At 50.6% G+C, this 22,348-nt stretch overlaps 7 protein-coding genes across 7 annotated transcripts; 3 read left to right on the top strand and 4 right to left on the bottom strand.

Annotated features, from left to right (window-relative positions):
- Nucleotides 1–1,496: 1,496 nt before the first annotated feature.
- BO79DRAFT_197957 (putative nuclear distribution protein RO10) lies at nt 1,497–2,336 on the bottom strand. The gene is made up of 2 exons (XM_025681310.1): nt 2,053–2,336; nt 1,497–1,973 (listed from the first exon to the last, which is right to left on the bottom strand). The coding sequence occupies exons 1-2, from the start codon at nt 2,282–2,284 to the stop codon at nt 1,567–1,569; spliced, it is 639 nt and encodes a 212-aa protein (XP_025538103.1). The 5' UTR covers nt 2,285–2,336; the 3' UTR covers nt 1,497–1,566.
- Nucleotides 2,337–2,615: 279 nt separating this feature from the next.
- Nucleotides 2,616–5,497, bottom strand: BO79DRAFT_176218 (uncharacterized protein). The gene is made up of 8 exons (XM_025679840.1): nt 5,290–5,497; nt 5,164–5,232; nt 5,062–5,095; nt 4,848–4,991; nt 3,575–4,789; nt 3,078–3,517; nt 2,916–3,017; nt 2,616–2,855 (listed from the first exon to the last, which is right to left on the bottom strand). Exons 1-8 carry the CDS (start codon nt 5,374–5,376, stop codon nt 2,643–2,645), a joined length of 2,304 nt encoding a protein of 767 aa, XP_025538102.1. The 5' UTR covers nt 5,377–5,497; the 3' UTR covers nt 2,616–2,642.
- A 1,847-nt stretch (nt 5,498–7,344) lies between these two features.
- On the top strand, nt 7,345–9,991 carry BO79DRAFT_151510 (carbon catabolite derepressing protein kinase Snf1; the record flags this gene model as incomplete). Its single annotated transcript, XM_025678649.1, has 4 exons — nt 7,345–7,751; nt 7,838–8,673; nt 8,753–9,385; nt 9,444–9,991. The coding sequence occupies 4 exons, from the start codon at nt 7,345–7,347 to the stop codon at nt 9,989–9,991; spliced, it is 2,424 nt and encodes an 807-aa protein (XP_025538101.1).
- A 751-nt stretch (nt 9,992–10,742) lies between these two features.
- On the top strand, nt 10,743–12,485 carry BO79DRAFT_256759 (fungal specific transcription factor domain-containing protein; the record flags this gene model as incomplete). The annotated part of the gene is made up of 1 exon (XM_025686218.1): nt 10,743–12,485. One exon carries the CDS (start codon nt 10,743–10,745, stop codon nt 12,483–12,485), a length of 1,743 nt encoding a protein of 580 aa, XP_025538100.1.
- Nucleotides 12,486–12,533: 48 nt separating this feature from the next.
- Nucleotides 12,534–14,389, bottom strand: BO79DRAFT_269741 (putative MFS transporter; the record flags this gene model as incomplete). The annotated part of the gene is made up of 6 exons (XM_025687234.1): nt 12,534–13,137; nt 13,207–13,687; nt 13,753–13,794; nt 13,863–14,115; nt 14,191–14,265; nt 14,366–14,389. The coding sequence occupies 6 exons, from the start codon at nt 14,387–14,389 to the stop codon at nt 12,552–12,554; spliced, it is 1,461 nt and encodes a 486-aa protein (XP_025538099.1). The 3' UTR covers nt 12,534–12,551.
- A 1,594-nt stretch (nt 14,390–15,983) lies between these two features.
- BO79DRAFT_269733 (putative monooxygenase) lies at nt 15,984–17,809 on the top strand (the record flags this gene model as incomplete). Its single annotated transcript, XM_025687233.1, has 8 exons — nt 15,984–16,031; nt 16,110–16,900; nt 16,966–17,021; nt 17,091–17,139; nt 17,201–17,390; nt 17,456–17,559; nt 17,666–17,772; nt 17,805–17,809. The coding sequence occupies 8 exons, from the start codon at nt 15,984–15,986 to the stop codon at nt 17,807–17,809; spliced, it is 1,350 nt and encodes a 449-aa protein (XP_025538098.1).
- Nucleotides 17,810–18,095: 286 nt separating this feature from the next.
- On the bottom strand, nt 18,096–22,337 carry BO79DRAFT_238782 (RmlC-like cupin; the record flags this gene model as incomplete). Its single annotated transcript, XM_025684847.1, has 12 exons — nt 18,096–18,222; nt 18,296–18,629; nt 18,693–18,867; nt 18,938–19,269; nt 19,318–19,338; nt 19,385–19,496; nt 19,552–19,585; nt 19,634–20,447; nt 20,517–20,558; nt 20,661–20,792; nt 21,238–21,953; nt 22,035–22,337. The coding sequence occupies 12 exons, from the start codon at nt 22,335–22,337 to the stop codon at nt 18,127–18,129; spliced, it is 3,111 nt and encodes a 1,036-aa protein (XP_025538097.1). The 3' UTR covers nt 18,096–18,126.
- Nucleotides 22,338–22,348: the final 11 nt, after the last annotated feature.

Here is a 22,348-nt window from a genome sequence, read left to right as displayed (position 1 = left end):
AGCTTAGTTTTTCTGATAGTCAGTACTAGTAATAACCAGGTCCCATACTGGTAAGAACCAAAAATACGTACGACCTGGCGACCTGGGGACCTAACAACCCTGTAGAGATCATTGGTAGCGATGTACCCCGTACGACATGGCTCAGCGAGGATTCATCCAACATTCTTATACCAGACAACCAACGGTTTCTTTCTAGAAAAAAAAAACCACTCTAACTTAAGCCTTACACTGACTGCCACGATTCCAACCTTGCTGATCATGTTGCTGTTGCTGCTGCTTACGCCCCAGGTGATCCTGGGAATAAATGATGATAGTGTTCTTCCCCTTCGGTAGTTGGTTATTTTGGGGATAACATGACTCGTATGGAACACTGGTCCAATTTTGGTTTAATTCTAGCATAGCACTCATTATTACTCACTACATAACTAATTAAGCAGGAATGAATTCATCACCACACATAGTTGCAAAGGTACCAAATTATCATCATCATCATCATCATCATCATCATCATCATTTCCATCTCAGACTGCAAGGCTTAGACTTGCAGATACCCCCTATCGGACTGTTGCTGACCAGCCAGCCCATCACAAGCAACCTTCTGTAAACACACAGTATCCATACCGTACACAGTAAGCAGGTGAGACACACTGGCTGTGCCCGACACAGTAAGAAAATCACGAGTTACCTAGGTACGATTATAGCAATCCTTATACCTCGTATCACACTCACACAGACGTCTGATCACGAGTTCATCTTCTTGTGCTCTCTCCCCTCCGTCAAATCAATACCTCGTACACACACATATAAGGTAAGCCAAACAAAGAATATTCCACGACGTGTTCTCCTTCTCATCACAATCACAATCACAACGCATTCCCATGCTCCTCATGCAAGGGATCGCGCTCATGAGACAGACATAAAAGTACCCGGTCGGAATTCTTCCCCGTGGGTCTTCGTCTCAACATAATATGTACCATGTATGTACTCCGTAAGGTAAGGTGACTTGTTGTGTCCTTGAATTGAGCAGGTACCTTTTACTTTCAGCACCCAGCAGGTATTGTAGATACCCACTAACTACACACGGACACTGTGACTACTAGTAGATATAGGGACATGCACCGTTCTTCCTTCCGGGTTTCGGCGTGGTCGATCAGTTCTGCCGGGAGTCCAGATCCTCTCCGTGCGTCGTCGGTATACTGCAAACCCGGCTGCCGCCGGTCTTTGTTTGATGGACTCCCCCGAAGGGAGCAAGATCAAAGGCCGGTCGGTCTGTTTCATGTCCAGATGAAGGAAACAAAAGAAAGGACTGATGATTACCAACGGCTTCACTGTCCATCCAGTGGTCATTGCCACACAAGGCGATGCCTTTCAATGGATGAATAACCCGTTCGTCTACATACAGTAGAAGAAAGAATTACTTACTACACAACATTCTCCTCTATAACTACCATCCTTAACCATGACCAGGACAAACAAAGAGGTATCATATCACATCACAAGCCAAGCACGCTAAAAGAACATGGGAGCCAGAACCAGAAGAAGAAAAAGAAAGCAACTGCCTCATTCTCACAACTCCTTCGCTCGCCGCTCCCTCACCACTTCTTCCCGTTTGACCTCCCTTTCCACATCCTCCAGTCTTCCTTCCCATTCGGCCCAGCATTCACCGCCACTAACCAGCGCCACTTCGTACCATCGCTGCAAGACTCGAGCAGACCGCACACGTAGCTCGGAGATTTGTTTAGCCTGGTCCTCCTGAGTTCGTGCCAACTGGTCCAGTCGTGGCTGGAGCTGGATAAGCGACGCTGAAGTCTCGGCGTCCGGGATGGGGAGGTCATTCAACGAAGTAAGTCGGGACGCGGTCTCGGGAAATGCAGAAGCGTAGGATAGGACGATCGAGGCGAGGTTCTGTGTCGATAGATTCTCAGGGAGTGATTTGGAAGGTGTTTGGCGGAAGAGGTCGGGGAAGCGGTCGTCTGGACGAAAATACTTAGTTTAGCTATTGATCCACCCCCTACGTACACGGTTCATCAGATGTAAGAAGGTCATTCATACGGAGACTCAGGACATCTCTGACGGCCGGGATGTTTCTGCTCAGCTTTTCCAGGTCCCTCTCTAGGCGAAGAAGACGGCGCGAGACGCTGTCATCGAGAGATGCGGGCTTTGCGGGCGGCGTGGGATTGCCCGTCCAGTTTGCATCGCCGGTCAAGAGGTATGTGAGGCGCCGCAGACGGGTCTCGAGGAGCTCAATTGTGGCACCGGCGACCGCGTCGTTTTCGAGTGTCATTGTGTAGGTTGCTTAGTAGAAGGGGGCTGGTTACCCTGTTCGGACAATGTTGCTGGAACCACGGTTCTCGAATCTCGATGCTAAGGGGAGACGGCGTCGTTTGGGGGGGTGGACAATGCAAACGTGACATACAACATCAACAAACGGCACGTGGGGGAGCCCATTCTTTAGTCCCAAACAATGGTCAAACAAAACCCTGTTGATCCTAATGCGTCGCTCAGCCTTAAGTTGCTTCTCATTCGACATTCCAAGCGCTATTTCTAATTATGCCAGGTTCTAGATCTCGATTGCGGGACGCCTAGGTATCTAGTCTAAATGACAATAATTACGGGTCAACTTAAGACTTCAGCCCTGGGCGTCATGTCGCCTTGTCGTCGACTTGGTCCCACATCGCGTCGGCATTCTGCGAAGGTTGCACAGGTCCAGCTGTGCTACTTCGGCTGAGCAAAGGGCGTCCGCCTCTTTCCTCCATTTCCTGCCCCCGGCCCGCTCCCTCGTCAAATGATGGGACCTGGTAGTCAAACACGTTCACATTTGGCGTCGTACGACCTTCCTGTTGGTTGAGCGGTTCCTGTTAGATGTGTCAGCACATAATGTCCTGAGGTTTCAGCTATGCCTCCTGGGAACTGACAGAAGCACTCAATGCACGGTTCTGGCGGCCAGATTGGGTCCTAGTACTATCTGCTTCCTGACATTCGGCCTCAAATGCTTGATTGTCCAAGTGCACAAATTTCTGTAATGACTGCTGTTAGTTCCAGCCACTCTTGCATCCAATTAGTAGACGTTGCCTTACCTGAAGTTGACTGGGAGCTGGCTCTTCCGGCACGTTCATTGCATTGTTATTGGCGTAGACAAGCAAGACATTCTTAGATTCTTCGCGGGCCGCTCGAAGGACCTCAATTTCCCTGACCTTGCGAGCGGTATACCCAATGACGTCGGAGTTGTGCAGAGCTGCATCGCCTTCTGAGCTTGTTCCAGCCTGGCGATTCTTCGCATCGTCGGTCGAAAAGCTGATCCGCCACCATTGATACTCGTCATCGGCTGAGGTAGCGCATCCATTCGTGGAGCCTTCCGACACACGGCGCTTTAGGACATAAGTCACATGTGGCTCAGTACACACGCCTCGCAGTGTGTACTTGTGATGTGGTAATTCGCCCGAAGAAGAAGCTTCAGTGAGGATTTTAGAATAGCTCCGGAGGCTTTCCATAGCATCCTGCTTCTTAGTCTCCAGCTCTGTTTCAGGGACCAGTTAGCGCTGAGTGGCAATCATACGGGTCTTCGGGATGCTACCTTTGAGCTTGGCTTCTATTTTACAAGATATCGCTTTCAGCTCATCAGCCACCCTCTGTGCCTCTGCATTCGCCGACTCTGGAGTAAAGGCAGTCGTTTCATTTGACAAGCTCTTGGGCAGTGTCGAGGAAACCGCAGCAGCAGCTTTTTCCAGCGTCTCTCTAGAGGTCAGTCCTTGATGAATGACCGACTTAGATGTTGAGAAGCGATTCATCAAGCCCTCTAGTCTGAAGATTTTTTCGTAGATCTGGAGCCTTTGCGCACGGAACTCCCGCGCGAGATCTCGGTTGGCCGCAAGATACCGATCAGGATAGAAAACTGCAGGGATCTTCACATCAACGGGTTTATTAGAGCCTTCCAGCTTGATTGTGAAGACCTCTGCGACGTGTTCTAGCCATACGTCGTCAAGATCTTCGCCCGGCCTGTCGGACCACATGGTGTGGTCGATAACATCATAGAGAGTCTGACCATGCTCTTGCTCCACGTAGGAATCTAGTAAGAAGAACTCTTTATCCAATGGTGTGTCATAAATCGAAAGAGGTCGCTTATATGCAGTTGACGAGAATATGGTCGCCAATTGATTGTCTGGGTCTGCCCGGACTGCAGCTTCTTGCCACGATTCCAAAAATCTAGCCGCGCTGCCCTCCGAGTCGTAACTGGACATGCTTTTCAGGTTGGCTAATGCATCAGCACTTCCAAAGGCGCGATCGGTAGTGTCCAAAAATGCTGCCACACGCTGGGCTTCGTATATAATATCATCCCATTCAGTATCACCGTCCTGCGCGTCATCAATAGTGACAATCTTAGGAAGTGTAATAGACTGGCCGTTCCACCACTGTGGATCTTTTCCATAGTCCGTGAGAAGTCGGTTCCTGAGCAGAAGAGCTTCTCTCGCCAGAGGAATTGAATGAAGGATTGTCAATAGTCCACCCAGGTACATGTTGTCATGGGATGGTCGTATGAAGGCCGGTTCACCGTCATTCCTCCTCCGCTCTGCTGGATCGGGGCTTATGATGATTTCACGAGAGGTAGAATTGAACAACGTCATTGCCCAGGCGCCTTCATCATAGTGGTCACGAGTAGCTCGACCAAATTTCGCTTCATTCGTTGTGACACCTGTCTCTTGCTGCCCGAGATTTTGATTCAAAGACATGGCCATAGCTTGTTGCAGTTCCCGCTCCTCTTGCTCGGCCAAGGATAAGCCCTTGTTGGCGTCTGCGTGAAGCGGGGTTAGCCTAGCAGGAAATCAGGCAGTCCCTCAGTGTGCCCTCACCGTTAGCAGTCTGTGTTGGTGCAGGTGCGCTATGTTGATATTCAGAACCAGATGCCTGTTCACTCGAGTTTAGGGCTGATGGCGGGCGTGAAGGCGCGGTGATCGAGGAACCGGGGGCCGGGTCGGCGTGTTCGATCTGGAACGCTTCATCAAGGCACATCTGTCAGTACTAACTTAAATACACATCACTCTGACAAAAGAGATACAATCATACCAGGAACGGCAGAATCATTTTGGTATCCGATATTCTATATCGACATATGTCTGACAATCAGTCGCTGTTCCCAACACATCGTGCGCAGTTTCAGGACGTCACCTGCGTCTGAGGGCCCGTGGGGTCTTCGAAATAGGCATTTATGGCTTGGTTCGAGTTTAAGTTATTCGCCTACAGTCCGATCTAGTCAGTTAAACTGCAATGGTCCCAACTTAAATCAATGTTCACCTTGAGAAAGCTTATTGCCTGTTCGCGGGTTGAGCTGGTGAAGCTCACGAAGTTCGCAATAGCTTCCTCCGTTAATTCGGAGGCCATGTCGGAGCCTCCCCGTCTCAATCCCACCGGCTGGAGCAGGTCGCCCTTGCAATAACCAAATAAGTAGAAGCGCCCGATAATATATTCAACAGATCAAGTGAGGGCGACAACCAAAACCGGTCACAGTGCGAAAGCCAGATGTAGCTGATGGTGGAGGATTGTTTGAATCGATCGGGAGAGCTTCCCCACCACATGACATGCGGCTGCCAAGCCCCGGATAGCCAGACGCATTGCCTGCAGCAAACATGCGTCACGAATTCACTAGATTAATCCTAAGCGAATGCTACACAGTCCATCTACGTGAATATGATATAGTTTTCTATCACAATCATAAACTACTACTAGAAACAGTGCTTGAGTGCAGATTGCAATATTTTTGACGGCGAATAAGCTAAGGTTTCGCCTAAGCCGACAGCAGTTTTCCTTCTGAGATCCTCGGTAGCACTGCAAATAGCGGACTAATTTGTGTACTTGTTCACTAGTCTGTAATTGACGATGCTCATTAATAGGCATATGACATGCCTAAATATTCTGCGCATGTTCTAGTCAAGTAATACCTCATGTCAAAGGGGTCATCCACTTTGTCACGTTAGGTATATTTATATATATTAAGGACATCGACCTCTTTTAACTACTTACTAGTAGTACTCATAACCGCATGGTGATAATCAGGCTGCATCTGCTACTACTACTACTTGTACGGTATAACGGTACTATCTTGATCATAAGAGCTGGTATTAGAGGTACTACTAGTAGCAGTATTGGACAAAGTGAAAGACAGTGATGCCATGATTTCAATCAATACTAAGTAGTACTAAGTATAACCAGCTCGCGGCCTGGCTAATTAATAGTCACTAGTATATACTATAATTACTAGAATGAGTACGAACAGGAACCCGAACATAAGTAGTAGTCTCAAAGTACTAGGAGTACCAATCAGTACTCAGTAGAATGAATACCATTGTATGGCCATGTCTAGACTCCTCTACTTACCGCCTGCGTGAGACTTAACGCACGGGGTAGATTGGAATTGATTATTATTTATTTTTTTTTATATATATAATGGTAGAGATAATTTCGCAGTCCTAGTAATAATCGGTTTCAGTGATGGGAATTTTTGATATAATTCTATTTTAGAAGACAGAAATACCATGATTAACCTCAAAGGATGTTTATCTTGGTACATCAGTTAGTTGCTTCATTTTAGACCAATCCAATGCCCCGGCCAAACCCAGACACGAGCCAACCATCAGCAGGACAGAGTGTCTGTGCTAAATCTGCTAAATGGATTAGTCGCAGTTACTTTCCATCTAGCCTAAACCCGCCCCGTTTTTCCTCTCCATTCATCTGTCCCTTCCCCATTGTCAGCATTATTCCCACCACCGTTGAAGCTACTAGAGTCCATTTCGTTCGGGATCTTCTCCCTCTCTCCAATAATAACAGAAGTTGCACTAGAGAGGTATGTTCAATAGTCCGGCTCTGCTATCTATCTACTCTAACGAGACCAAGCCAGCACATCAGGATCATCGTAACCACGGTTACCCAAACCCCCTCCCGCTCTCCTCAATAACCTCTCCGCCCCTCCGTCCGCCCCGCTAGCTGGTGCGTTGTTGATGGTTTTCGGTGTCGACCAGACCGATTCTTCTCCAAGCGCTCCACTTCCACCAAACCTGACCGGTTGTGGGGGAGACCCGATCCTCTATCCACAGCCCGCCCTTTTGATCATATTTTTATTGGGTTTTTCGAACCCAAGCTAGTGAGGCGTCGACCCGAATTCCACGAATCATTCTAGAGCTGCCATCAGGGCAAAAAAAGGGGAGGGAGAGAAAATTAAGAAGAGGGAGGTGAAAAAAAGGCAATCTGCCCAAGCGCGGGACCACCCCTCCGGCCAAAATCCATCACGTCACGTTGTCCTCCCCGTCCTTGCCGAACCGACGTCGGCCGTCAACCTCCAGTCTCCCCGTCAGGATGGCCGCTGCTTTCGACGACGAGGATCTCTCTGTCTCGCTCCCACCCATCAACAATCCCGATCGCTCTCGTGACCGTACCGCCGGGACTGAGCCTCCTTCCAATTCCAACATCCCCGCCATGGCGATGCCTCCGCCATCCCGCCCGATCGGAAAGGGCGGCGAGCCTCCGATGCAGTCACCAGCAACCACCCGGGACATGCAGCGCCTCGACCAGTACCAGACGATCAAGATATTGGGGGAGGGCTCCTTTGGCAAGGTGAAACTGGCCATTCACCAGCCCAGTGGTCGCCAGGTCGCTCTTAAGATCATCTCCCGTCGCAAATTGCTGTCTCGTGACATGGTTGGTCGTGTTGAACGTGAGATCCAATACCTTCAACTGCTGCGGCACCCGCACATCATCAAATTGTACTATTCCCTGTATCATGCCGCAATGGCGGACAGAATCTGATTCGAAAGCTTCAACAATGGCTAACTTGCTGTTTTCCCGACAGGTACACCGTCATTGCCACCAAAACCGACATCGTCATGGTGTTGGAATATGCCGAACGGGAACTTTTCGATTATCTAGTCAAGAGGGGCCGGTGTAATGACGCTGAAGCCCGCAAGTTCTTCCAGCAGATTATATGTGCTGTGGAGTACTGCCATCGTCATAAAATCGTACATCGTGACCTCAAACCGGAAAACCTTCTGATCGATAGCGAGAAGAATGTGAAGATCGCAGATTTTGGTCTGAGCAACATCATGACGGACGGAAATTTTCTGAAAACCAGCTGCGGAAGCCCTAACTATGCAGCGCCAGAGGTTATCTCCGGGAAGCTTTATGCGGGGCCGGAGGTAGATGTATGGAGCTGTGGTGTCATTCTCTACGTGCTGTTGGTAGGAAGGCTTCCGTTTGACGACGACTATATACCGGCCCTTTTCAAGAAAATTGCCGCGGGCAACTTTCATATGCCTGGCTACATATCCCCCGGAGCTGCTCGGTTGATTAGGTCAATGCTGCAGGTACATCCTGTTCATAGGCTTACTATCCCTGAGATCCGTCAAGATCCCTGGTTCCTTCAAGACCTACCCAAATACCTACAGCCTCCGCCCGAAGAGTTCATTGCTACCGGTGTCGATCCGAATAAGGCCATTGATCCCCGCAAGTTGGTCCCGGGGAAGCCCCTGTCAGTGCAGCACAAAATCCATCAAGTAGCTATCTCCAAGCTGGAGAGAAGTATGGGTTATGCCCGCGACGATATCGAGGATGCGCTCAAGAATCCGGAGCCCAGCGCCATCAAGGACGCTTTCTTTATCATCATGGAGAATGAGATGATGCAGACCAATTGTGAGTACTACAGAAGATCTCTTTCTATGGGTCTTTGTCATTGTCTCTGTCTCATGTGAAGCGTGCTGACACTCTCCAGCGCCAACAGACGACAATATGTTGGTACCCCCGGTAACACCCTCGCCTCCTCCCGACAGGATACCTAAGCCTACTGCAACGTCTGGACGAGCAACTCCTGTTCCTGCTCCGGGAACCCCACCTGGTCCTCCAACAAGAACACGCAGTGGTTCGCAACGCCAGACCTATCAACCGCCTCAGCAGAGCGATGCCGACGATTTAAACGCACCTCGCGTGAGCCATGTTCGGATTTTACCAACGAGTTTACCTTATGTCCACGACCAACTCATGGAACAGCGCGAGCGCGAGCGCGAACGCGAACGTGAGCAAAGAATCCAGGCCACTGACCGGTTATTGGAGGAACAAGCGCAACGTGGTCCAGAATCCGAGGGAGACTCGCGCCGTGGTGGCCGCTCCCCGGAGGAGCAAGAGGCGACAGCAAGGGCTCTGAAGCCGCATTCTCGTAGTATTATAGACCTTGACAAGTTGCGTTTGGAGCCGCCTGAAGGTCGGAGTGCCCCGCATCAACCCAAGAAATCTCGCAAATGGCAGTTTGGCATTCGTTCACGCAATCAGCCTTACGAGGCAATGCTTTACCTTTACAAGGCCATTGAAGCACAAGGCGGGATATGGGAAATCCAGCCAGCTGGTGCAGGTGAGTCCACACTAGATCTACTTCTCGACTCAGGGTGATTAATGTATTTTCTCTTCAGATGGGTTGCAGATCGGAGTCAATCCGGCCGACGCAGGACAGCCGCAACCGCTGCAGAGCAAGTATCCTGACCTACCATCGGACTACTACATCCCGAAAGAACCGTGGTTCATACGAGCCCGCCTTTTGAAAGAAGGCGTCAGAGCTCCAGGCCCGTCGACCAGTGTCCACAGCAGTCGAAGTGATCTAGAGGAACTTCGCCGTCGCGTCAATCTCTCAAGTGCGCCGGCTTCCTTGGATGACAGAAATTTAACCCCAGAGCACGCGAGCATGTCGGGTCCTTCTTCTGCGACGCAGCATCATTCCATTTCGCGCATCTCTTATGGAGTCTGGGTGTTCGTCGACATCCAGCTGTACCAGCTCGAAGAGAATAATTACATGGTCGATTTCAAATGCGATGGATACCAGAATGTGATCCGTGGCGAAGGGGATGCCGATTGGCATCCCATCAGCAAGCGGTTCTGGAATAAGGAGAAAGAGGTCACTAGTCCCTATCCGTTCCTTGACGTGGCATCGGATTTGGTGGCTCAGCTTGCGGTTGCTAGCTGAGGTCTCAGCGAGTTGTTTCTAGGTTTGTGAAGGCGTTCGCATGGGTGTTTTGGAGCATATAATAGGCAGCATTCGGCGTTTCTTGATTGTCCAGCTATGCACCACTGTTTCTATCGGATGCATCTATTCAAGCTGGTAGCTGAGCATCATACCGACCAACCTTTATTTATAATATATTCCACATATTCCTCATATCAAATAGATCATGTCCAACAGCTTCTTCATGAGTCCGGTCTGAAAGGCGGTCACGCTAGATAGTTAACTTGCTTGTCTCCCCATCCGAACTATTCCGCTCTCCACATTTCTTTTCTTTCCCCGCAAAGACCGAATAGCCCATGGTTCTTTGCTTGCTAATGCGCAAACGCCCTGAAACTGATGGATCGAGTCAAGAAGTTCAAGTGCCACCAATGCAATAGGTCATATACCAAATTCGAACACCTTTCAGTACGTTTTGCACGCCTTCCCTTTGCCAGAGAACCCTTGTTAACAAGGCCCAGAGACATGAGCGAACTCGTAGGTTTTGGGAAGGACATTCATTATTGCACGAATCTCACGCTACATAGATACCAATACCAGGCCATTTCGATGTGATGAATGTGGCAGAAGCTTTGGACGAGGTGATGTCCTTGGCCGACACAAGAGGCTCCATGCCCGCTCTCGAGCAAATGCCTCAGATGCAGCACAATCAGTAGGCGGCACAAACGAGGGCAATCTACCTAGTCCCAAAGGATCTGCACTGAGCCTTCTAGGCATGTCTTCATTCGAACAGTCTCCATTGTCGGGGAATCAGCAACTGCTCGGCTCTGACAACCTATTGGATTGGTTTATGCCCGACTTTTGGGGCCCATCGGCCATCCCTCTACCATTTACAGAACTTCCAAATCAACCGCATCTGCAAATATCCAATGGCCCGAACATCCTATCTGCAGAGGACCCCGGAGCTTCTCAACAAGAACCTGGAAAGATAGCCATGCAGCAAAGCTACAATTTAATAGAGGACCTGTCAAAACGCTTGAACTCGGAATTGCATAGCTCGGGGATCACATCCGCTTTCCTTGACGCATGCTTGCAGCAATTCTTCGAATGGCTTTCACCATGCTTCCCGGTCATACATGAATCAACATTTTCAACACGTGAAACCATCCCGCCGCTCCTGCTGAACATGGTGGCCCTCGGTTCCTTATTTGTATGCCAACCAGACTCATCCCAGAAAGGAGAGATGCTCTGGCGCCTCGGCCATACGGCGGTAGCAACCTCCTGGCAAACGCTAAGTAGCCTGCGGGGGCCGCGAGATGCCTGCGACGGCGTCCAATTGGTCATGACGGCGCTTCTAGGTCAACTCTTTGCACTACTTTCGAGCAATGAAAGCATACGAACAACTGCATTTGTATGGCATGGACTTGGCTTCTACTGGGCACGGACATCTGGCATGTACGCCGCCGAAGATATGCAACAATACGATATTCCAGGACGAGATGCCCCGGACTCGACAAAGCATGCGGCATGGCTGATATGGGCAGCTATTGAAACTAAACGACGCGCAATCCTAGGCCACTACATACTCGACGGCCTAATCTCACAAGCTTCAGGTTCCCCAGCCAGCACTCGCCACCTAATAAATTCCATCAAAACCGCATGCCCTGATGCTGCCTTCCTCGCAAAGACCGCAGACGACTGGATCGTTGAGATGGCAAAATCAAGCCCAACCCAACGTCCCTTCAGCGAAGTCTTTGTCTCCGTCTTTTCTCCAGATTACCCGAGTACCTCCCCACCGCGTCTCTCGGCCTTCTCAACCCTTGTCACCCTAGAGGGTCTGCAATCCCTTATATCCGACCTGCACGAAACCAGCGGACCGGTATTCGGCGCAATCTCAGAAAGGCAGATTATTCAAGCTTTGTTAAACATTTACGACACAAACATCAGTAAAGAATCACCCATCCACGAACACAATTTCCAACTCACCCTCCGATGGCACACTGTCTGTCTTGAACTAGCCGCATCTTCTGCTTCCTTATGTCGAAGGATATGTCACGCATATGGTCTACAGCAGCCACTCGGAGGAACGGCCACCAAGGAAGATCAGCTGTCATTTGATCTGAACCAATGGGCTAGAAGCGCCGGTGCTACGAGAGCAGTTCTACATGCACTTGCTATTACCCGAATCGTCAATCAGATTCCGTTCAAGTCAGCTCACGCACCTCATATCCCAGCTGCTACATATGCCTCAGCAGTTGTGATGGGTGGATGGTGTTTATCCCGCGAAGAGACGATCCATGTTGGGCCAAACACTCCATGGCATGATATCTGGCGTGAGGGACATGACATCAACCAGTACCTCCGACACGAAGATACCGACGGGACTAAAGTCCAACTGCTCAACGAGATGAACTTTCTCCAGATCAGTCTGAAAACTATCACGTCGCGGTGGAGCGTGTCACGTCCAATGGCAGAAACAATTCACCAAATAGCCACCTTGGCTCGACAATATCATTGATTGATGAGAAAAAGAAGAATATTTAATCGAGCTTATATATATACATACAGCGCCTAATCATCATCGTTAGAAGTACTTGGAAGTTCTCTTCCTGACCCACGGCCCGAAGAAGTATAGTGGTAATCCCAAAGCGAGGACCGCCCATTGCACAGCGGCGAACTCATAGAACATCTTGTCAACTCCTTGGGTGGTCATCCAGTTCACTGATCCCTTGCTCAACCCGAAGGCAACGACGTTCTTGCTGGCATTCACCAGCACTAGCGCCTCGCCGCTAGTGTGCGGGTATGAGTCGACAACATATGACAACATCACCGAAGGGACTAATGTCAACCCTGCTGCAGACATGGCGGAGCCTACTGCCGGTATCACATACTGCATGTGGCGGGAGACGGTGTATCCAAAGATAACCAGACCGAGTGGAGTGATGACGAACGGGATAATGAGCGCGGGGACCCGATGTTCCGGCTTATGGACGCCATTATTGCGTTTGCGGAGATAGGTAGAGAGAGCGTCAGTCAGAGGGCCCGCGATGGGCCACACGACAAGAATGCCGACGAAGCTGCCAAGCGTCCAGAGGCCGAGAGCGGCCGAGGAGAAGTTATATGGCGGAGGGGAGAAGATGTTGGCAGCAAGGGTGGATATAGAGACCACACTGTCGGCATAGCATAGTCAGCGTGCTTGATTCCATGCGATAATCATCCTGGGAAGGGGGTTAGCCTACCCTCCTAATACAACACCGTACATCATCGCAGCTATCAAAACTCCTGGGACTAGAAGCATAGGCAATGGTAGCCAGAACAGCCGAGCCAGATGCTTGAAGACACCATTTTCTCTCGCTGCATCCGATAGGCCAACCTTGAACAAACTCTTCCAATACCCTCCGTAGGAGAATTGCTGCTGCTGCCGCCGCCAGGCGTTGACGTCGGGCACGGCCTCGACGTGGCTCTGATAGGCCTCGGCCTTCTCTTTATCGTCCACATCCAATTGCTCCTCGGGTCCAGGCTCGTAGAGCGTCTCTGGGAGAAAGAAGAAGGTGGTTACGAAATTGACTGCAGCAATGATGAGACACAGGATGAAGAACCAGCGCCAGCCACGGGCAGCAACGAGGTAACCAGCGATAAGGGGGCCGACTTGAGAGCCAGCCGAGAGGAAGAGAGCGTAGATTGCCATTGCACTGGAGTAGTTGCGCTCGTAGAACATGTCTAGGGTTTGTTAGTGGACCTGGTCGCTTCGCTTCACATGTGTCTTAGAAGAATGGGGTACGAACCAGCAAGGATACTAGGCCCCAATGACTCGATCGATCCATAGCCTGTGGCTGTTAGTAAAGAATCCTATTCATCGCATGGACAAAGTCTTAGGGGATGGTATATATCATACCAAAACTAGCAAACACTCTAGCTCCCATCAAGCTATCGTAGTCCTTCGCGACGACCGTCCAGATAATCCCTGCCACAAACATGGCCATGGACACGAGTACAACCGGGCGCTTTCCGAAACATAGTGCCAGCGGCATCCAGACCAGGTTGGCTAGGCCCATGGACAAGACGGACCAGGAGACTAGGTCAGCGAGCTTTTGGTATCCGACGTGGAGATCGGCCGCGAGGGAGTCGAAGCCGGTCGCTATCCCTGACTAATGTGGAACATTGCGTGTGAGTAATGCTGGTCCGGACACCTGGGATTATCCAGATGGTGGGTAGTATCATACTGAGTACATATTGCCCATGAAGACGAATACATTGACGGTGAGTAGAGCTGCATATCGGACTCTGCGGGGATAGAGCTGTAAATTCCCGATAGGAGGACATAGAACAGCTGGTCAGCGCTTGTTTCTAGTTTGTTTATTTTCCGGTTCGATGATGAAGAGGCAGGGAGTGACACACCCTAGGATCTATTTGGGATGCCATGTTGTACTATGATGGAAGTACTAGTACTAGTACTAGTAGCAGTATTGGACAATTATCAGGCCACTCAGGGTCCAACTGTCATGAGGAACAGAAGAAAGGTCATACGATGCCAAGTTCTATATATCTAGACAGGGAGCGGATCATATATCGGCAGTTGGGTAGTTGTCACTACTACCCCGGTTTTACCCCACACAATCTATGCCATCATCACATGGGCTAAACCCACCGGAATCTCCCTGAACAGGGTAGTGACTGGCGTTGAAACGCCACTTCATCCCGGCATGTGGCCCTCGGGTTCCCCGAATATTCGGGACCACGTATGATCCTGCGCCGTAGATGGATTGTGATAGGAAGAGAGGGATAGAGTACACTAGTGGCGTAAAGCTACCGAATAATAGTGTCCCGTCCAGAGGCCCATGCTGCTCAATAGGAGAGCCTGTACGGTGACCTCTATATTAACGGCGGCTGGGGGACTGAGTCGAAGTGCCTTGGGAGGGGTCGTATCTAGGCGTTATGGCCGTAAAGACTGCGTCTCCGCCCTGTGCGGGTTCTTCCCGACGTCATGACCTCAGAGTCTGTTTGCTTTATGATAAACAAAGAGCGTTGCCTCTAAGTGCCTCTGATAGGACCTTTCGAGCAGCGTACACGTGGGATACTGGTGCCTGGTAAGCGGGGAAGGTCATGCTTATTATTCAGTGCTAGGTGAGCTTACCTCGGCGAATCAAGTCAAGCATAGACCGTGCTTAGAGTGTCCCCAACTTTTGGGTAAGCTGTCTGTGAGCTCGTCTATTCTTTGGCTGTCAGATGAGTCTAGCCTCCGGCAGGTCTGGTAGCGAGATTCCAAACAGCGAAGCTAATCTCCAGTCGTACTTGTCAGCACTTGCGTGAGTGACTTCATCCCCAAAAGATTCCTGGCCGATTAAGAGTTCTTCGGTTAAGACAGGTATAGTTTCGGATATTTCTGCCTGCTTTAGTCGATCAACTTCGCAGAGACGACATCAACCACGAGCAAGAATTGGCTTTAACGATGGACCATGGAGGGAACCATGGATGGCAATTCGAACATGGTGTTGAGGAAGAAGCACAAGGATTCCAGCAGGGCGAAAAGCAAAGGCTCCACGTGACGGAGTCACCTGCTCTACTATTCTTGACTTGTGGTGGGGAGGCTTGTCTCTTTTCACTTTCTGCGATGGCTTCGTATCATAGCCCTCCACGGAATTTCCGTTCGCCAAATCCCAACATACGTTGCCATTTCCGTGCCAGCCAAGGCACTAGACCCCGGATCCCCCGCAAGTTGCTCAAGATGAGGAATGGGGATGAACGTCAGCCCCTGGAACCGTTGCATCACACCCCCGGATATCCCGACCCTCGGGAAAGCCGGGGACTCCGGGGCAAATCCTACAAATCAGCCCCAGTTTGAGCTTGAGCTCAGGAATTCTCTCCTATCTGGACCAATTGACGATTAGTGATTGCGGAAAAGTGCAGCTCCGGCGGAAAAGCGTGTCGTCGTGGATTTAAAGAGCAACAAACATCGCGACTGCCTCCTTACTTGCCATTCCGCATTGCCATTGTCATTTCAAGAGCCCCTGCCACCATGGGCATCTTTAACAGTGTTCTCGGGAGAAGTGAAGGATCCACAATGGTGAGTTCTATCCCTGAGTCGTACCAAAGTAACTTTTGAAAGGGGAGGTGATAAAGACAAATACTAAACCATCAATAGAGCCATCAAGACTCACACCTTGACATCATCGTCGTTGGCGCAGGCCTTAGTGGCCTCGCCACCGCCATTTCCTGCGCCATGTCCGGCCACACCGTTACAGTTCTCGAGCAAGCAAAAGAGTTAGCAGAAGTTGGCGCTGGTCTCCAGATCACTCCCAATGCCTCCCGCTTGTTCTCACACTGGAAGCTCCCCGAGAAGCTATGGACCGACGCTGCAGAGCCCACTTCCTTAACAGTGCACCGCTACACAGGCGAAGTCCTCGCCCATGAAGAATCATTCAATCGGAATATCCGCTCCAAGTACTCCGCACCATTCATCGACCTGCACCGCGTAGACCTGCAACAAGCACTATACGCGCGAGCCAAGGAGCTCGGCGTGACCTTCCATCTCGACGAGAGAGTCAACACCATTGACTTCGACACTACTACCGTCACCACCCTCAGCGGCAGAACTGTTTCCGGGGATCTAATCGTCGCCGCAGATGGACTCTGGTCCCGCTGTCGGGAATGCTACTGCGGGCGAAAAGACGACCCCATTCCCACGGGAGATCTGGCGTATCGGATCGTCCTAACGGCAGACCAGATCTCAGACCCGGACCTGAAAGCTTGGGTTGAGAACCCGACGGTACATTTCTGGATCGGACCTGGGGCACATGCAGTAGGGTACTCCCTACGCGGAGGGAAGATGATGAATATTGTTCTCCTGGTACCGGATGATCTACCCCCGGGAGTATCTCGACAGACCGGCTCGCTGGACGAAATGATGCGCTTATTCGTGGGTTGGGATCCAGTGTACGTTTGCTTCCTCCCCCCACCAAAACCACTTCAATGATCCCCAAAAAACTGATATAGTACAGCTTAACCCGCTTCCTGGGCTACGTGAACGGCGTTGACAAATGGAAACTCATGCACCGTAAGTACACCACCACCACCACCCCAACCCGATCCTCCTGTCATTTACTAACCAACTCGATCGACTCAGACGCCGAAATGGAATCCTGGATCAACGACAAATCCAACCTCGTCTTCATGTACGTACTCCATCCATCCATTTCCACCCCAAACCAACCCACCAACTAACCAAACCTCCAGCGGCGACGCCTGCCACCCAATGCTCCCCTACCTCGCGCAAGGCGCCAACTCATCCCTCGAAGACGGCGCCGTCCTCGGCGGTCTCCTCGGCCACATGAAACACAAATCCGACCTGCCCGCTGTCCTCCGTCTATACGAGAAGCTACGCAAATCCCGAGGTGAAGCTATCGTGAGGGAGACGTTCAAGCAGGTTAGTCGGCCACATACAAGGGTAGCACAAATATACTAACCAGCGGTTATTTTTACAACAAACAGAGAAACGACTTCCACATGCACGACGGCCCCGAACAAGAGAAACGAGACCAGCTGTTCCTTTCTCAGCTGGGGAAGGAGCTCAAGGGGGCTTTTCCGAGTCGGTGGTACGTATTATTACTAATTCCTCCCCCACCCCATCTTCTTCTGGTTTGGGAAGTAGAAGTAGGGGGTTTTTAGAAAGTAAGCATATGCTAATACGATGATGTGTAGGACGTGTCCTGAAGTACAACCGTGGCTTTATGGATACGATGCGATTAAGGAGGTGGAGAACGTGGTGGAGCAGAATCCGGGGTTGTTTGGTGGTGGTGGTAGTGGTAGTAAGAGGAAGGGGGTTACTTCGCATCTATAGAATAGTAGTTTTAGTTGGGTATAGATACAGTATAGGGTGTGGAATTACTATTATGTCTCGATTTTATTGGTTGAGTAGAGCAGAGTGACCAAGACGGAAGTTCACTTTTCGTCTTGTTTATATTGCATGAACTGAACGCTTTTAGCACAGTAGTATCCGTAGGTTATCACCGGTCTAGATATCTACAGTAGAGCATGAAGTTATCTATCAATTCCACCGACTAGCTATATACAAAGTCAACCCCACTATACAAACCCCTAAGTCCCCAATACCCACCGATTGAATTGCATAGCACATAGTAAGATATAGTAGTAATACATGGTCACCCATCCAACATCGGCAACCCTCCCAAATCATCGAACAGTCTAGCGATCCCTTCGAAGGAACAATCCGGGAAGCCGAAGCCATATGCCCATTCCTACACCCCCTGTATTAGCAATTCTGTTTCTCCATTTGTACATGAAGTGGGTTGAAAGATTGAAACAACATACCGGAATATCAAACCCTGTCTGGGCAGTACCCGAAGCAGATGCAGCAGCAGCAGCAGCTCCTGGGTCAGTAGTAAAGTCGGCAATTTTGGTTCCATCGTTGCTACTGGATGGTGTGGTAGCAGATTGAACATCGATGGGCCGGAATTCTCGCAGATAGTGTTTGATAATTTCGACGGATTTACGCGCCACCACGGATTCGTCCATTGCTTCGAGGATCTCGACGGCCATTTCGACGGAGCGGCGGAGCGGGATGGTTTCGGCGCACATGCCTAGTTTGGACATGGGGAGGAGGAGGGTGGACGTGGCGAACATGACATATGTGGTGTTGTACCACCTAATTTTGGGTTAAACGGGGTATGGATGGGAGGGTATAGGAAGAGGTATAAGGCAGGCGTACCAGCAGCGGAAGAATGTGTGAATTCGGTAGATATCGTAAATGACTTGGATGGTTTTCATTGCTGCGTCGAGGCATTTGGCGATCGTTTCTTCTAGTTCCATAGGGGTATGTCGTAATTTGCGTGTGAAGTAGCTGAGGAATGGTCGGAACAGGAGCATCTTCACGTTGTAGTAGCCTGGTCGGGAAGGCTTAGTAGCTGTGCCTGAAACAAATAATGAGGACGTGCAGGGGCGGGGGTCCCTTACGAATACCGAGCACTAAGCGTTGCCTTCGTGCCCACTTCGGATCTCTCAACGCTCCTCCTGTTGCTCGTTGAACAATGTCTGGTTTGATCCTGTCCGGCAGTCTCGCCATCCATCGGTCTAGCTCATTTTCAATTTGGAGTGCGAGATGCAGCTTCTCTTGTAACGTGATACGCGAATGGTATATCTGCACAGACACCTTGCGGATGATGTATGCAAAATCCACCATCCATGGGATAACAGCGTACTCAGAGTCGTCTCTCTCAGGCAGCGCCCTGTTGTGGTACTCATCCATGCCTAGAGTATCCGGACGGCCTACCGAAAAGCTCATTTCACTGGTGTGGTTAGGATCATGACTGAACCGGATGTCCAGAAAGACTTACATCTCCAAAGAGAACAGTCCCCTGCCAGGGTTAGCGTGAGCTCTATCCAAGTAAGACGCGAACTTACCACCACGTCTTTGAAATCCATTCCGAGCGTTGCTCTGTCGAGCTGCGCACTTCACGATTGAACCCAGCAGCTAGACATGTACGGATAGCCAGTCCCAGGTACATGTACGCCACTAAGCCATGTCAGCTTATCAGTCGCAAAAGCAAGTAGCTGAGTAGTTCACCTACAGTTCGGATTCAGCTCGTTCTGACAAATTTTAGCCTAGACAAGGTCAGCCCATATTTCGTCCAGGAAGAAAAGATCTCATACCATAAGGTATAGACACTGCACCGTATCCAGAGTATTCGAGAACTGCAGGTAGTTGAGGTACATCTGAGCTTCCCCAAACAACTTCCTACTCCATTCAAACCGGGTCAGTCCACCCAGCCTGTCCTCATCCCAGACCCGCACCAGGGCCCCGAACGACAGGATACTCAGATACAAGGCAACAAAACTCGGCTCCGGCTGAACGCCACGATTGAACCAGAGACTGTGCGCCCGAAGCAAAAAGTCCTCCTTATCAATTAGAGGATGAATGAAATGAATATTCTCGAAATAGCCATTGATGAATGCATGAGCCTGCTCAAAGTAATAATTCTGTTCCCGTAAGGTCAAGGGCTGGGCGGAGCCCGTACCCGAGGGTGAAAAGCTGGAGTTATGTAGCGTCGAGACGATCGAATATCCCGGATCCTCGAGACGTGCGTCCCGACGCTCCAAAGAGCGTTGCGGCTCCCGTGCCTTTTGGAGATGACCGAGGAGAGCCGTTGAAGAGGTGCTGCCGTGAAATTCAATACCATTGGTGTGGTGGTTCAGTTCGCTGATTTCATCCCCTACCGACTCCCCAGCTTCGTCATGGTGTTCGTAAATGAAAGGCGCATCGTCTCTCGGCGTGGATGCAGCACGAGGCAGCGACAATGGAGTCGCCTCAACGCCCACTGGGGGAGGAGGAGCTTGCTTGGGTCCCGAGTTTGGTTGCACTACTACTTTCTGAGACCGTGAGGAATGCTGGGACGTAACTTCCGCCTCCGCCAACCTTAGTCGAGCCGTAAGCTCGTCTACTTTGCGCTCTAGATCAGCGACATATCTGTCTGATGTGTCAGCAAATACCAAGACACGAAATAGCTAGCTACTATGTAGACGAATGATAATATACATACCGCGCAGACCTGCTGCTTTCGCGTTGACGGTAATTCCCCTGATAGACGCAATTGAGTTGGCTTTCTAGAAAAAAGGTTAGTTCAGGATGGGACAGCTTATCGCGATAGACGGCATACTTTTACAATGCGCGCAGGGATACTGCTCGTCGCATTTGTACTTCTTGGCCCTGCAGCGGTCGCATGCTTGTGCAGCGCGAGGGCGTTTGGCCCGCGGCGGGGGAAGAGAATCATCACCCGCGGTGTGAATGGGGGGCGACTCATCCATCATCCATCTAGACGAAGGTAGACGACATAGGGAAAACTGGGGTATGTATCCGAAACGAACTATAAGGACAAGAGTGGAGGCAAATTGAAGATAAGGAGGAAGTAGTCGATCGTAGTAGAGGCCGAAGTTAATCGCAAAAAGGATGAAGTTGGAAAGGGAGACTCGGCCGGGATTTCCGACCGTGAGCATCACGTGGGAACCCTCTGCGGGGTCCCCGCGGGGTGCAGAAAGAAAAAATAAATTAAATGAAATGGATACGATTCTTTTCCACTTTTCTAACTAACTAATACAAATAAGGTAGAGCATGACAGGTATCGCTAATAGTTCCAGTTCCAATAGTCGTCACAAGGCTCAATTGAGCCACGCTAAGTTCATGCATCCACGTCATCCACCCTTTCCCCCTTCCCCCTTCCCCCTTCTCTCCCCTCTAGAGTTCAATGGTCACATTCAACTCGGACGCCACAGACCCAACCTCCGCCGGGTTCCACTCTGGCACTTGGTCAGGTAGGACAGCACCTTCGAATGATGTGCCCAACCGATGGATCAAAGTCTCAATGCCATCGCCATCGGTAAATGACCAGACCCGCACATACCGACTGGCAAATCTTAGAGCGAACGCCTGACCGGCCGGGATCACAACTGTCTCTCCTTCGCGGAAAGTTGACTCGGGGCCATCCTTCAGCTGGACGGTCAATGTCCCCTCCTGAACACATAGACAGTGATCTACCGACTGGAAGGTCAAAAATTTAGAAAGTAGAGTTTCGCCGTATGTCTTGGAGGATTCAATGCTGGAAATAGCGCAGACACCCTGACTCTGACGGGTGGTGATAAATGGTCGGGACATGACACCTCCCAGCATCCATTTGGGACCCGTGTTGGCGCGCAGGAAATATGGTTGTGACGACTCGGGGAGCTTCTCCTCATCTGCACTCCACTCCCCTAGGGCAGGAGGTTGGTAGTGTGGTTGGAACACGACGTCAAAGTCCTGCTTCGCAGCCATCACTTTGGGTATTAACAGAGCCTTGAGGTCGCGATCGTCGTTCTCGGGAACCAGAATACCCTCATAGGGCTCGGACACGTAGCGGAAGAAGTCGACCCAGTCGCCGGGAGTGACGACACCGTAGGTCTCGGTATGTGGTCCCAGTAGTTCCGGGTTATGAACCACAGTCTGTAGTAGACATTGAAGAGTCAGTCGGAGCGAAGAAAGGGAGGACAGGAAATGCAGCATATCAAATAGCATCTGACATACAGGAGGGACATAAGCGAAATCTCCAGGCCCCATTATCCGACATTTGTCTCCATTCCATAATTTCAAGAAGCCCTTGGTCACCAGGAAGACATCGTGGGCGTGGTTGTGATAGTGAAAGCCCGGGGCGTCTGAAAGGACAGCCCCGCTCTGAAAGACAGCCATGAGGCCATTGGTCTGCTTAGAGGAAGCCAGGATACGAAAGGCTCCTTTGCTCCCCGGAATCGTGATGCGTTCACCCTCCAATTGCGGGATCGCATAAGGAACCCTCCCCTGCGGGGGCTTTTCAGTGAAAGACAAGGCCATGTTGTAGGAAT

This window comes from Aspergillus costaricaensis, assembly GCF_003184835.1.
Source record: "Aspergillus costaricaensis CBS 115574 unplaced genomic scaffold BO79scaffold_22, whole genome shotgun sequence".
In the NCBI taxonomy this organism is placed as follows: Eukaryota; Fungi; Ascomycota; class Eurotiomycetes; order Eurotiales; family Aspergillaceae; genus Aspergillus; species Aspergillus costaricensis.
This window is presented reverse-complemented; position numbering and strand designations above follow the sequence as displayed.